The sequence below is a fragment of the Passer domesticus genome, chromosome Z (genome assembly GCF_036417665.1).
Source record: "Passer domesticus isolate bPasDom1 chromosome Z, bPasDom1.hap1, whole genome shotgun sequence".
NCBI lineage: Eukaryota > Metazoa > Chordata > Aves > Passeriformes > Passeridae > Passer > Passer domesticus.
In genome coordinates, this window is record NC_087512.1 from 52,685,411 (window position 1) to 52,700,043 (window position 14,633).

The window sequence follows — 14,633 nt, forward strand, 5'->3', positions numbered from 1 at the left end:
ATGCCTAAAATATGCCCATTTAAGGTGCTGGAATCTCTGTCTCAGGAGAGATTTCCTCAGACTTTATCAGTGAAGTCCTGTTAGGATGCTGTGTCACACTGGCCCTATCAGATCCTGGTGTTCCTGATACTTGAGTTTGGGCACCAAAACTGAAAACTATTTTCTTGCATCTGGAGCTGTGAAATGTGTCTCTGTGTTACCTGTCCCACAATATGAGATGAAATAAATGGGCAGGAGATCTTTCTCCATTTTTTAATGCCTTTATTAAAAAGAATCAGCTCAGGTGGGGAGAAATCGACGGGTCACGCCCACGCCGCCGGTGCTCCCAGGAGTGGCAGGGAGGAGGCGGGTGATGCAGCTGTGTCCGCTGGCCTGCAGGCAGAGCTGGGGATTCTGTCCTCACGGGAGAGTAGGAGATTCCCCCTTTTCGGTCCAACATCCCGGGTCGTCTCTCTAGTCAACATCTTTGAGGTCAGGGTGAGAAGCAAAAAGGATCCAAGCAGGCACTGGACTATGCTTCCATCCTTAGACATCACCTAGGTCCCCTAGTTCTATGTTGGCTCGTTGATTTTTAGAGGTCTTCCTGGAAAACTGCAAAATTTGGTGCAATGCATTTCTCATCTGCACACTAGCTCTGATGCCGCTCCCATTCTCCTGGTACCTGCAGGGTCCCGGTGTCCCTCCCTGGCAAGCATCAGGGGGACAATGGTTAATCACCAACCATTAACAGGTAATTGAAGAAGAACTCTTAACAATGAAGCCAACTTAACAGCAGTGGTCCAACTTGTTTTACTCTGCAACCTTAAAAAAATAGATAACTTTTTATTCATAACATGAGAGTGTGGAGAAATTTCCTATCTTGATTCACGTGGGGACAAGGGCAAAGTCGGCAGGGGAGAGTGAAGAAACAGATTGGAGGTGGGTCGGAGTAGTGGAGGGAGGATTCAGTGCAATCCGCAGGAGCCAGTGCGTGTCTGGCTGGGGGAAGCAGCAGTGACTGCGACAAGGGGGTGTGAGTATGAAGGGCGCTGTTAATGCTCTGTGGAACGAGGCAGCATGTGGGGACGGGCAAGGAACTGGGAAGTGGTTCGAGAAAGCACGCAAAACCGCCTGGGTTACATCATGGGTAGATCTAATTAAGGAGCACAGCACTGGCAGCCAGGGATGAGCAATGATGCCAGGAAGGAGACAGTGATAGTCCTGTGTGAGTTGCAGGGGGAGGGGAAACAACTGGTGGTGACACTACCACGTTCACACAAAAGAATGAATTAATGGTTGGCAGGTTCTGTCGATCCTTTACATTTAAATTGCGTGTGTTGCTATTTTAACACTTTGTGTTTATTTATGTGCAGGAGTATCATTCTGAAAAAAAAAAAAAGGGCTGTCTTGAATTCTATTTTATCTGAATATGCAGGGCTGGAATCTGCAGCGATTCGGGGACTGATTGACAGCTGAATTTTTCTGGAATTGATTGACAGCTGAATGAGGCACTCTGGCTGTGAGCGTGGGTGTGAGGGGCCAGGGAGCACTAGCAGAGGGTGACAAGAGCTGGGAGCTGTGATGGATACCTCCTTTTCATCCCCCTCTGCTGCCGCGGCTCCGTGAGCGTCCTTCCTTTCCCATGCACGGGCTTTTATGTTGTGGTTTTGGTTTTTTTGTTTTCAGTCAAGCCTGTTAAAGTTGAACGCCGCCCAGCACCAGTAAAATGGTAATATGAGCCCATGCAGTGTGTGGCACTGGATAACATCTCTTCAGGACAGCCAGAAATTCTAGAAGGGGAAGGAGAGAATGCAGGTGTATAGAGTTCCCCATTAGCAGCCATTATGGCCTGCTAATGGGTAACTTATTCTTGTCCTGGTGCAAACATGTTGACTGGGTTTTTTTGTGTGTGGCATTTGTTAATGAGAATATCTGGAAAACTATTTTTAGAACAAAATACTTGCAGTGTATTCTCCATTGCTCTAATGGGAAATGTCTATTGAACAAAAATGAAGACTTTTTAAAAAATGTCGATCTTCAATTTTTTAAAAATATGAAATTCCAGATGTTTAGTTTGAGAAATTAGGAATTAAGTTTCCAGTATAGTGAATCAGTTTTCTGGGATGCACCATGCAAATCAAATTGTCAAAGATGTACAGAAATCATGTGTACAATTTTATTCCTTTGCCTTCTGTCTGTCACCACTGCAGAAGTAAGTAACTAGGTGGTGTCAGCCCAAGTAAGAATTTGAACTTCATCAAATGGGAAATAAAACTTTTAAATATTAAAAATCATAAAGTGTTTGGGAAAAGCTTTTTGGGATGTGAGTGGCTCTGGGTGGGCAGGACTCCCTCGGGTTTGTGGTGAAAGAGGAAAGTTCCAAAGATCTGTGTGCTTTGAAAGGCTTGTTGCATGGGGAGAGCTACTATTTTCGTTTTGCATTTCCCCCTCTCTTTCTTCCCTGAGTCACTTATGCCAGAGCTAGGGAGAAAAGGTGGCTCTGTCCAATCAAGAAATATACCTTCTCTTTGTCCTTTCTGTTGGTTTTGTATCTGAGAAGGTTCCACTGTTTTTCTTGTAACTTTTTCTCTTGTAATATCTCTTGACTGATAATGAGAGAGTTCAATTTACAGAATCATCCAATAAACAAAATCATGCTAGCACCATTGCTTTTGAAGAAGGAAAATATAAGAAATTATTAAAACAAAATAACTGAGCTTGATAGAGGTTTCTATCTGAGGCGTGAATTGACTTGAAGATTTAAGTCTCTGTGTTCTATATGTTGTAGCCTTTACTCTTGAACATGGGGATTTAGAAAGAAAGAGTTAAAAAATTAATTGAGAAGCTACTTGGGAATTACCATCATAAGTTGCTGACTTCATGATCAGAACACTGATGAGACTTCAAGCAGTGGAGACTAAAGGAGGGGGAAGAAAAACAAGGGGATGACACAGGTAAAAGTCAGAGAGCAGCAGAAATAATTATCTTAAGAAAAGAAGGCAAAGATGTTAACAAGGCTGAGAGCAGGTGGTAAGCAGGGCACCAAATTGGGATTTTGCTGAGGGAGAGAGAGCATGAGAAGGTGGTTTGTTTGTTGCTCAGTCTAGTGGAGCTCTGTACAAACAAGCTTCTGCAGGTATGCTCAGCTCTGACAATACAGCTATTCATTCTGAATGAAAAAATGGCAAAATAAAGGATTGGCAAGATGTTCACTGACCTTTTCTCCTTCCCATTCTTCTTGCTCCTAAAAGCTTCCCAAACAATCTAACACAGAAAACCTTCTAACCATCCTGCCAGATAATAGTTTGAGCCATTCTTATAATGAGAGTATAACTTCATTTCTTCTTTAACAGCTGAACTGATCCCTGAGCAGTTTGACAGAGTGTATAGTCCTTAATTTTTAACATTTCTCTTTCTGTAAAGCCTTTTAGAGTTCAACTCTTTACTGACACTTTCCCTTGTCAGTCACACTTAAAGCAGTTAAGCAAAGAAAGTGACATATTTAAATTTTTAGTCCCTGTGCTCTAAAACTGCTGTGCATAATCAGTTTAATATGCTCCATGAAAATGCATGCAACACATAATTTAAAAGGAGTGTTTAAGTGGATGGATAGATCTTTCATAGGAAAAGATGGTGTGTTAGAATTGAGACTTTAGTACTTCAAGTGTCTCCCTTTGGCACAAAGGCAGAAATCACAGAATTGCAAATAGGAGGAATAGAACCAAATATACCAGGACTAGATGACTGATACGAGAAAGATTATACCTATTTATTTATTCCTCAATTGATATTTTGAATGTTAGTTGACAACTAGCATGAGAAATACTGCCATAAAAAAACCATAACAAATAAAGGAAGAAAAATAAATAAGGCAAAATATCTAAAAAGGAGACAAAACACAAACCAATAATGCAAAAAACAAGCAGCAGCAAAAAAAAGAGACTTAAAATTGCAGCAAGTTTTTATGAGAAAGATTCCAAGAAAGATTTCAATGACTGCAGAAACCGTGTCATGAAACTCACCTAGAAAACAGGGAATGCTTACTTTATTTAGAATGAATGTGCCAAAAGTAAGTACAGCATCCTTTCTCTGTCAGGGTAATCCTTCTACTAAGTGCTGTACCATGGAGCTGCTCAATTCCCAGAGTAAAGGGCCCTCTCCTGACAAGAAGCTACACCAGGTCACACAGCTGTGAATGAAGAGTAGTTTCAAAAAGTAGAAAAACAATAGCAACCTATGTCTTCACCATTCCCAATGAGTGGTTGCATTCTGTATTTTTAAATTTCATTATTACTGTCATAATTCCTTTCTTAGGTGTAGATTTATTCAAAGTACATTAGAATAATGGAAATGTTCATTGGTATTCAGTTCTTCAGAAGAGCTCTTTTTTGTGAAAACTTGAAATGCATTATTGTTGGTAGCTTAACTCATCTGTCATATGGTGAATGTAGATGCTAATGAACTGGATGTTAATATCAGGGGAAAGACTAGTGGATAGATTTTAAAATGAAATTTATATGGCTAAAATTCCTTTAAACAGAACCAGTTGCTGCCATTTTGTAAAATATCATTCACTGCAGAGATCAATTTTAAAGCTCTAGTAAGTATTTAATTACATTTCCAAAATTTGTCTTCCCATTACGTATTTGCTTGCTCTACTTGCCCTTTGTTGTCTTCATTGGGCTTTGATTCCTTTCCTCCAAAAGAGCATCGCTTTTAATGTGTGTGCATGTCCAAATTGCATTGCTATACCATCTAAATATAAATATACTTGCTTACATCTTCTCCCCAAAAAGGACCCCACTGAACTGATTTCCCATAAGCCAAACATTTTTAAAGCATAATTTCTTTAACTTATTTTCTTCTGTGTTTCAGAGTTAAATAAATTAGTTTATATCTATCTGTGACAGTGCCTCAAAGTGCACTCCAGCCAGTAGTCACAAGGAGAAATGTTTAACTGGCTGGAGCCCATGCTTCTAGGAATGTATCCCTCTCTCAAGGAGGTTGCTCCTGAGCAGATGAATTTGTGATAGATACAATAATTGCAAAACCAAAAAAAATATGGCGCATTTTCAGACATTTTTTCCTAGAATAGCATTTTCTGACTGGGATGCAATGGATTGACCACTACTGAAAACTAAACTGATTCACAGGTGTCTTAATATACAGCACTTAGAATTCTGTGTCATCTGTAACATCCGGGCACATCAGACATCATGTCAAGTTCTTGGCAACAGTGATAGGGAAGTCTGCCTGTGTCCATAAACCCAAGGAGTGCTCACACAAAAACCTCTGAAAATATGTTGGCATGTCTGCTGCCAGTGAAATACAAGCAGAGAGGCAGGGATGGATTAATGCTTTTTGGATGGTTCATTTTAATGATGTATACTTAGGGCAGCCTGGGTGTTTCATTTGTATTTGTTAAATTCTCAGTTCCTCAAAGTATTTACTTCTGTTATATGATTGTGCTGGGGAATGCCTTGCACATATAAAATAACACTAATGTAAATTCTTCTCTGTTTGGACATGCATTCTGGAAATTAAGGTTAAGCTGTTTTGTCTGGGTGAATATTTGTAAATGTTTAGCATTTTTAATTTAAAGACTTTTCTGGGCTTAAACATGTGGTATGCAAATTGAGGCCTGGGTGGCATACTGCCTTGGGGAAAAGGGGTCCTTAGTCTTTATTGTTGAAAACCAAGAACTTTGATTTCAGAACTTCATGCCTTGCTGCTTTTGTCAGGGAAAGGTGATGAAAAATTGCAGTCGTGTCTAGTCTTCTCAGAGCTTGAGGTAAGGAGGAAGAATAGGCCAAAGAGAAAAGTGAGAAAATGCTGTTTGGAGACACCTATTTCTGTTCTGTGTCTGCTCACTCTCATGCATGATTGTGTGCTACCTTTGTGCATAATTTTAATGTCTCCTTAGTAACCTTTACCTAGGGCAAATAGCGCAATTTAGTATCCCAAGCATGCTGCGTCAGGGAGGACTCTCTGATGGGCATCTCAAAAGGCAAAGGTTATGTTCAACGTAAGTTCTAAGCCCTTTTTCTGAGCAAAGGCTCATGAATTCTGCATCTTCCTTAGCTTTTTTTTTTTTTTTTTTTTTTTTTTTTTTTTTTTTTTGTAAGAGGTAGAGTGTGTGGATTGAATTATTTTTGGGAGAAAAGCACCGTGATGTTAGCTTGATCTAAAAGAGACAGTAACAAGAGGCTTCACTACCTATAGCACTTTTCCTTCAATAGAGGGACTAGCATCCTAATGGGGCAGAGATTTTGTCTTTAAAATCAGTTTATGTCAGTAATAGTTCTGATGTGGCCTCCACTGCTCTGTACAACTCAAGAGAGGAAATTTAAAACTACCCAACAAGAAAAACCTCACTGAAGCTAAAAAGCAGTGAGTTATGTGAAAGAGAAGAATTTCTGGTGTCTAAATATAGAGTAATATGAATATGTTAAAACACAGAACCCTATGTACTGCTTTTAAAAGAATAATTTCACTTTGATTAAGAAAATGACAGTTAAATCAGCCTGCTCCTGAATGTTCTGGCTGTCATTTTCTTTCGCCAGTATAAACCTGCCTTTCTGGTTTATGAAGCCACGGTGCTAACATGTAAAGCAAGATGTTATGACTCATTGAAACAATTCTTTGTTCTCTCTTGAAAGCATTGCTGATGGTATTTTCAAATGTATTTGGGTTTACCCCTAAGAATGCAAACCTTTTGCAAGTCTGAGCTTAATGCAAGGCAGATTATATAATTTTTGCAATGCCACATGATGTGAATGTAATCCTGTTAATGTCCTTGATAGTTTTGGTTTCCAGCTTTGCTGAATTTTGCTGTAATTTTATCAGGGGTAATAAGATAGCTTCTCTTACTTTGCAAAACTTTGAGCAAATGCAGTAAAAATGCGTTTCAGGACTGAGAAGTAGTTATTAAGGGATTCATCAGCAAAACTTCTTTCTTGATTTGACTTGAAGATGCAAATTGCTTGCATGAAACCTTGAAATCACGTGGCTAAAACTGAGAACTTCAACTGAAAATGAGTCTGCAGTGGTTTCAGCAAGGGTCAGTGTTTACGTGGACAGTGCTCCGTGGTGCTGGGAAAAAATACGAGGTTAAGGAAGGTGAGGTTTGAAAGGTGTGAGAACAGGTCCTGGCCCACATCCTGGCTGTTCCCTTGCAAAGCACTTCTTTGTGTTCAGCAGGCTGTGCTGAAGGATGTGAAAAGGATTGGCAGAGAGGGCTGTGGAGACTACAACAGGCAGTCTGTTTTGGCTGAGGGTAACCAAAGCACTGAGCACCTTGCTGCTGTAGAAGTGGAGAGCCCCCAGCCGTTGTAAGCTGGATGGGTTTGCTCAGCCTTTCCTCACAGTCAGACCACCTGTTTCTGCAGGACCTGCAATTATTGAAGTGTTAACTGAGCTGCATCAAATTAACAGGCCTTTATGTTTTCTATCTGCCTAGCAGTATAAGTAAAAAGCAATTTAGAAGCCATTTATCTCTGAAAGGAAAGAAAGGAGGCTTTAATTTTAACCAAACCAGATCTGATATATGCATCTTTCTTGGGGATAACTCACCAGCTTTAGAGTCCATAGAAGGAAAGCTGTCCCAAAAACTCCTTGTGCATTCCTCAACTGAATGAAGCAGAAGACTTCCATCCAAGAAGGGTAGTTGCATTCTAAACTGGTGCAGAGTCATGTAAGTTGAACTCCTGTATGACTTAAGCTTCTTTGATTACTCCCAGGATTGTGTACTGTTATTGTAAGTAAAATAATACTTACATTATTGAAATTGACAGCTTCATCTTGGTGGCTCAATCACTGTTTCTCAGTGCTGTTAATAAAATAAACTGATACTGTAAATAATGGTACTGGTCAGACAAGGAGTGGAAAGCTCATTGAAAGAAAACAGATTTGAACTTCACACAGTCACAGAAGCTGAGCAAGGCTTGAGTGGGCACCACTCGATGTGTCCTGTAAGCCATGGTGCAGGCACCCCTTTTTTACTTTCTGCAAGGGTTTACTCACCTCACTGTGGTTAACTGTGTCAAAAACCATCAACTCTGGGTGGCTGATGTTGGAGATCCTTTAGTCTGAAGTGTTCTCTGAATGTTTAGTGCCCAGATAGAAGTGTTACCATCATTTATCTGCATGGGTCATTTGGGAGTGTTATTTTAAACTTTTGTCTGTTTCTAAAGATGCCTGTCCAGCCCTAGGTTCCCAAGACCTTGCTGTACTGTTTAAATGATGATGGAAATAGTTAACAATGCTGAAGGTAATTTGCCTTATATGACACAGAATCATAGAACATGCCAACTGGAAGGGGCTCACCAGGATCATCAAGTCCACACACAAATGATAACAATGTCCTTTTTAGTGGGATATCTCCTCTGCTTTTTTTGAATTACAACTAATTTAAAAATAAAATGAGTGAGGACAATTACTACTTCAGTCTTAAATCCCTACTGTCTAGTAATCAAACCTGTATTTTTAGTATTTTTAAGGTGTGTTTTGTTTTGTTCCAACTTTTTTCTGCAGTGCTCCTGATAGTCACTCTACAGCTTGACTTGCCTTATTCTCACAACATGCCTTCAGCTTCTTGTTGATGAAACTGATGATAAAATCACTGTATTGCTCTGCTTTATCCAGCTTTATAAATTGAGATGTAGTGAAATTCTGCTTACCTTAATCATCTTTCCCCCCAGACTGCCCTCTGTTTTGTGGCTGATCATTAAGGCTCACTGTACACGCTGAGGGAATATGTAATTGCAGTTGCCTGATGTAAACAACCAGTCTGATGGATTTAAACAAAGAGAACCTTTCAAGTACATCTCCTATTTTAGGCAAATATATAGTAAATCTGGTGAATAGCATAGATATGCTATTTCCAGGCTACCAGAGGTATTTACCTTGTCATGGCTTGCTTAGTGTGTGAGTGGCCACCTGTTGTATTGTCTCTGCTCATGGGATTAGATATGACTCCTGACCAAATGCACTTGCTGAAAAAAACCCAGACCTTCACTGTTGTCATATGATTGATACTTCACCAGCAGAACTAAATTAAAGAATTTTTTTATCAGTATTATTTGCCATTTTAATTTTGAAATTATCTGTTCATAAGCTAGAAAATGAATATCTCACAGCAATATCTCACAGCTTCCACTTTCTGCTTCTTTTCTCTGTGGTGATTTTACTACAGTCTAGTGTATAAAATATGAAGCAGCTAAGCAAAACCTATTATGAGTTATGTCCATATTTTCTTGTGGAATTTAGGACTGTAATAATCAAAGGCTCTAATTGATTCTGAAAGGGGATCATTCTCTGTAATTATTCTCCATCTTCCTCATCTGTTTGTTGTTGGCTGCCAGGTGAAGCAACAAATAAGAGGCATTCAGGTGGACGTGAGCTTTTTATAGAGCATATTGTCCCCAACATTGTTTGCAAATACTGTCGTAGACACTTAACAAAGTGCTATTCAAGAAAACAGTGGGATTATTTCAGTTCAGGGTGTTGGACTGTTCTCCCTTCTAACATAAAATATGTTTTACAAGAAAACAAATAAAACTAGTCTTCTTTACAAAGATTAGTAACAGAGAAGTTAATGATATATAATTTAGGTCTTAAGGGCAGTTTTGCCTCCTGTTCTCCATTGTCAAAGTCTGAGTGACAGGTCTGTACTGGAAGGGTGAGTGGGATTTAGAAAATGCTGTGTTCACTAGAACTGTGGGGTTTTTGTTTGTTTGTTTGTTTTTCTTTTGGTATTGTGTAACTACTACCTTGCCAGCTTCCTAATAGTATTTTACAGAATTAGTTTTCGAACATGCAAAATATTTTCATCTGTACTGCTGAAATTTTTGTTAAAGGCACTGGGAACTGCCTATTTTTTTTTTTTTTAGACAAAGCTAATTGAATGCATGAATGCCACTGCACATAGCTGACAATGGCAGAGCATCTTTGTGAATAGGCTCTGTAAATTCTTTCCCACAGAAGTCAACGAAAGGGTCGGTTGTCCTGGGCTACGTATTTCGTCACTTAAACCTGGTGGAAATAGATTACTTTGGGCTGCGCTACTGTGACCGAAGTCATCAAACGGTGAGTAAAAGACACAGCAGATTGGATTTGCCATGTATAAAATTCACCCTGTTTGCCTATAAAGCATTCATCATACTTCCCCTAACTTTCACTGTTTCCTGGCTCAGGCTTCCAGTAATAATTTATTTTGTTTATTTCAAATAAAGTCTTGGAATAGCCATTAACATCTTAGATAGGAATGAAATAAAATGCTAAATGTTGTTGAAAACTAAATTAAGAAAGTACAAATAGTAAAAAATTATTATATGGACATAGGATTGATATTTTTTCCTCTTTAATACTGTGCCCTGAAGCCTGTGCCTGGTGCTCAGTGCTGCTCAGCCTCACTTGGCCCTGCAGTGCCTGGGAAGCAGTCCCTGAGTGCATCAGGCCTGCTTCACTTGCTGCAACACTGGCCAAACCCCTGTTTCAGGGTATGTGGGGCAATGCCTTTTTCACTCTGCCTGAACCATTTCTGTGCCCCTAAGCCTATATACTCTAGAGCCTTCTTGAAAGGGACTCACCCTACATATGAGGCTTTTTCCACTGGGAAATTACCATCCTAAACATACAAGGAGATGTTTCAGCCAGGCTGAGCTGTTTCAGCCAAAGCAGGCAGTGTTTTGGAGCAGTGCTGTCTGCCCTACCAAAGGCTTGTGCAGGATTGCTGCAGGCAGAGGTGAGGAGCAGGGGGTGCTCAGCAAGAGGAACCAGTGCTGTATTCACAGGATGGCCTTCATACTAACTTAAAATTATGAAGGGAATAGTGCCTGGCCTGTGGTTAAACTAAGTCAAGCCATTACAGGTTTGAAGCCAGTGTTTTGTGATGATAGCACTGCACAAGACCCTGTTTCATCTATATATAGTAATAACTTATTGAATTGGCTAAATATTTGCCAATTTCTTCTGTTAACCAGAAGCTGATAATGTAAAGACTGAATTTAGAACAGTATTAAGCAGGTTACTGATTGCTGCTGAGAGCTACAGACTGCCCCACTCCCTGTGTTTTAACTTCTGTGCCATAGTCCAAAAATGTATTCAGTTCCTTGATGAGCTTCTAATCATTTTATTCCATGAAGATGAAAGCCATATTTAGCTGTGAGTTAAAGGTAGACTGTTAAAACTGGTGCTTTTGATTTCCTGAGGAAATTGAGGTGTGAATGAAGAGCAGATAGGTATTTTTTGCTCTCAGAAGTGTTTTCATTTTAGCTGTGGTTGCAAATAAAATAGAAATTTTATTTCCCAGGCTGTTCCTGGGAATATTTCCAGAAGCATACACAGGGTATATTTAGTGGTGTATATGAAAATATGAATATGAAAAGGGATTGCACCTCTATTGTGAAAAGGACATATAAAAGGACATTTTAGGGCACATCCTTTTGTTCTACTTTTTCTCTCATGTGGTGCTCCAGTGGTGTAAATTTAATGTCAGCTTTAGGCTTTATCCTCTGGCCAGCTCAGTGTCAGGAAGACACTGTAATTCTTGATTTTCCCATGGATTTAGGAAAGTGTTTGTCCCGCTTCTGTCATTTGCCTGCTTTTACACCGACACTGGCCTTGTCATGTGGATACGGGACCTGAGCTGTGTGCAGGGCTATGGAGTGCTCCTGCCCAGCCATGGAGATGCTGCCACAGGGACTGCCAAGTGTGTACTGCTGCCCTTGCACCTGGGCTGTCCTGTAAAAAACCATTGTGAAAAGGCCTGTTCCTGTTGTTTGTCTTTGTAAGGATAACGAAAAGCTGATGCTCCTTCATCTGAAAAGTTCATGAATGAGCCAAACAGTGCTACTGTGTGTAGTTTTATGTGTTTTATGATGTGCGGTTTTATGCTGCTAGCTTGCTATTTTTAGTGAACTCTTGTAAGCTCTTAAGAATGGGCAGTATAATGGAAAGTTTTCACACAACAACTGAAACCTTGTGCTTTAGCTGTAAACATATATTTAGTTGCATGCTGACTGTGGCTAAAACTCTCTGGGCTGTTGTGGGAATTAGTTCAGTAATGGCTGGCAAGAAGCCTAGATCTGCATTTTGGATTGGATATTTTTTGGATCGACCACAGTAGATTTCCTAAGGGAAGAGGAAAAAGGTTACCTTGCTAATTAGTTTTAAAACCATGGTTCTGAGTTAGTCTCAGAGGGCGAAACTGTTTGGGGGTTGGGCTGCCTATTAATACATTGCTTGTGGTGGGGAAAGTTTTATTATTTGTACTGTTAGGTTTTTTTTGCCACACTATAGATTTAACTGAATGATTTAACTGAATACATCATAGATTGTAGATACATCATAGAATCGTAGATTTAACTGAACACATCATAGACAAAACAATGTATTTTAAAGAATACAAATCTGTCACAAAATAAACATTTTTCTTATTAAAGATTTGAAAGGGATTGTTTGGTTATTTTCCCTATTACTCTTGCATGCCTCAGCATTTCCAGGTGGTCTTTTAAGTGCTGTGTTGGTGAGCTACCTCTTATGTGGGTGGTATCATAATCATTTTAGTACTACCAGTAGGGCTTTAATGAGTGAACAAGGTTTCACTGTGCTACACAGTGTATATGAATGTGTAGCATTAAAATGGTCTCTTCCTGAACAGCCAACAAACTAATTGGCCTGTGAGAACAGCTGCATGCAGCAAAGAGATTGACAGAACTGGGTGGCACTGGCAGGGGCACGACCAGAAGGGTAAAGCATAAATTGAATGACCCTGTCTCTAGTTTAGTAATTTGGTCATATTTTGCACATTTTGCTTTACTGGCATTCCAGGTGTCCCCACACTGTCCACAGTAAAAGGACAGTATTCAAATTGGAAAAATCAAGCTCTGGAAGATTACAAGGTGATGTCAGAATAGCATTATCTATATCACTTAGTGCTTTGAACATGACGGGTCTCCAAAGGAACAACAAAATGTATCTTCTAATAATTGGTTAAAATACAACATTTAATTATGAATTAAAAATTTCATTACATACAACTACAGTGAACAGATGGGTTCAGCTAATGCCGTGTCTTGTCAGTAGTGTTTCCTAATAGTGCCTCTGTTGACAAACTATATGTGGTGCTTCTTCTCATGTGGTATTTGAGTACCTTTCTTTGTTCTGCAAATTCTTTTAAAAAAGACCAATTTTCTTTGAGTGCCAGAGGATCCCTAACTGTGCTTCATCATCTCACCTTCACCTGAGCCTTTTGCATTACTACAGAGAGTGCTGGCACCCAAATTAGTGTAAGCTGACACCAGATAGTGTCCTCATGGTTCTCAATGTGGATAGTGAGCTGGGTCTTCCTGGAGAGGGCATTTGTGTCTTCTGCCTCATCTCCCAGGACTTTGTGCCCCATCTGGTATTTTCAGTGAGACAAAATCGCCAGAATATGTGTAGCAGAAGCTGAGGGTGGCTTTGGAAACTGTGTCCAGAATCACAGAATCATTACTTTGGAAGACACCTCTGGACCCAATCCAACCCCCTGACAAAGCAGAGTCACCTGGAACAGGTGACACAGGATCACACCCAGGTTGTTTTAGGATGTCTCCAGAGGGGGAGACTCCACACCCTCCCTGGGCAGCTCTTCCAGTGCTCTGCCACCCTCAATGGAAGGAAGTTCTTCCTTGTATTGAGGTGGAAATTCCTGTGTTTTAGTTTATGCCATTGCTCCTCATCCTGTCACTTTGCACCATTAAAGAGTCTGGTACCTTCCTCCTGATACCTGCCTTGGAGATATTTATTTGCATTAGTGAGATCCCCTTGCAGTCTTCTCTTCTCCAGACTAAATAGGCCCAGATCCCCTCCGTCCTCATAAAAGACATGCTCCAAAGCCCTCACATCTCTGTGACCCTTCACTGGACCCTATCCATTAGCTTCTTATCTTTCTTGCACTACTGAGCCCAGAATTGGACAAAGTTTTCCAGATGTGCCTCACTAGGGCTGAGGAGAGAAGCGGGATCACCTCCCTCAACCTGCTGGCCACACTCTTCCCACTCCAGTCTCTCGTTGCTTTAGTATTTGGGGAAAACAGTGGCCCAGGGTTGTACTTCTCCAGGGGCTGGGTGAACCGGTGCTGGGAGGGCTATCCTGCCACTCTCCCTGCTGCTTCCTGCTGTGCTGCAGCTCCCAGGTTCTTTACTGATGCCTTTATGTCTTTGCCAGGGGTGTGTAGGATAGCCAAGCTAGTTAGTGGTCTGGAAGAAGACAGTATTTTATTAAGGTACGCAAAAGACAGAGATAGCAATATAATACATGATATGTCAGGAAAACCTGAGCAGAATTTGATGAGGGAAAGGGTCCCCCTGAAGCCCAAAGGTGTTCCCATTTGTGAAATGCCAAAAGAATTATGCTACATACAAAAAATAGTACAGCAATAAGAATATTTATAACAGTGATATTCTTATTTTTTGATCTGATAGTGCTAATCTGAGCTATTATAATCAGAATGTGCCACACACTGATACCCTCCCAGGGCTCTAAGAGGAGAAATACAAATACAGAAAATCATTATATTAATTCATATTGCACCATTCCCCCACCCTGCAACGTAGGTGTGTTTTTCTCCCCTGCTAGAAGGAAGCTCTGTTTGAGCACACAACCCTGAGAAT

The 14,633-nt window shown here is 40.3% G+C and overlaps 1 protein-coding gene across 2 annotated transcripts in view; it reads left to right on the forward strand.

Annotated features, from left to right (window-relative positions):
* Positions 1 to 14,633, forward strand: part of EPB41L4A (erythrocyte membrane protein band 4.1 like 4A) — a 126,812-nt gene that overhangs the window by 46,411 nt on the left and 65,768 nt on the right. For both annotated transcript variants that reach the window (XM_064405584.1, XM_064405583.1), the window contains exon 2: positions 9,961 to 10,065. In XM_064405584.1, coding sequence (XP_064261654.1) covers positions 9,961 to 10,065 — 105 coding nt within the window. The remainder of the gene's footprint in view (positions 1 to 9,960; positions 10,066 to 14,633) is intronic.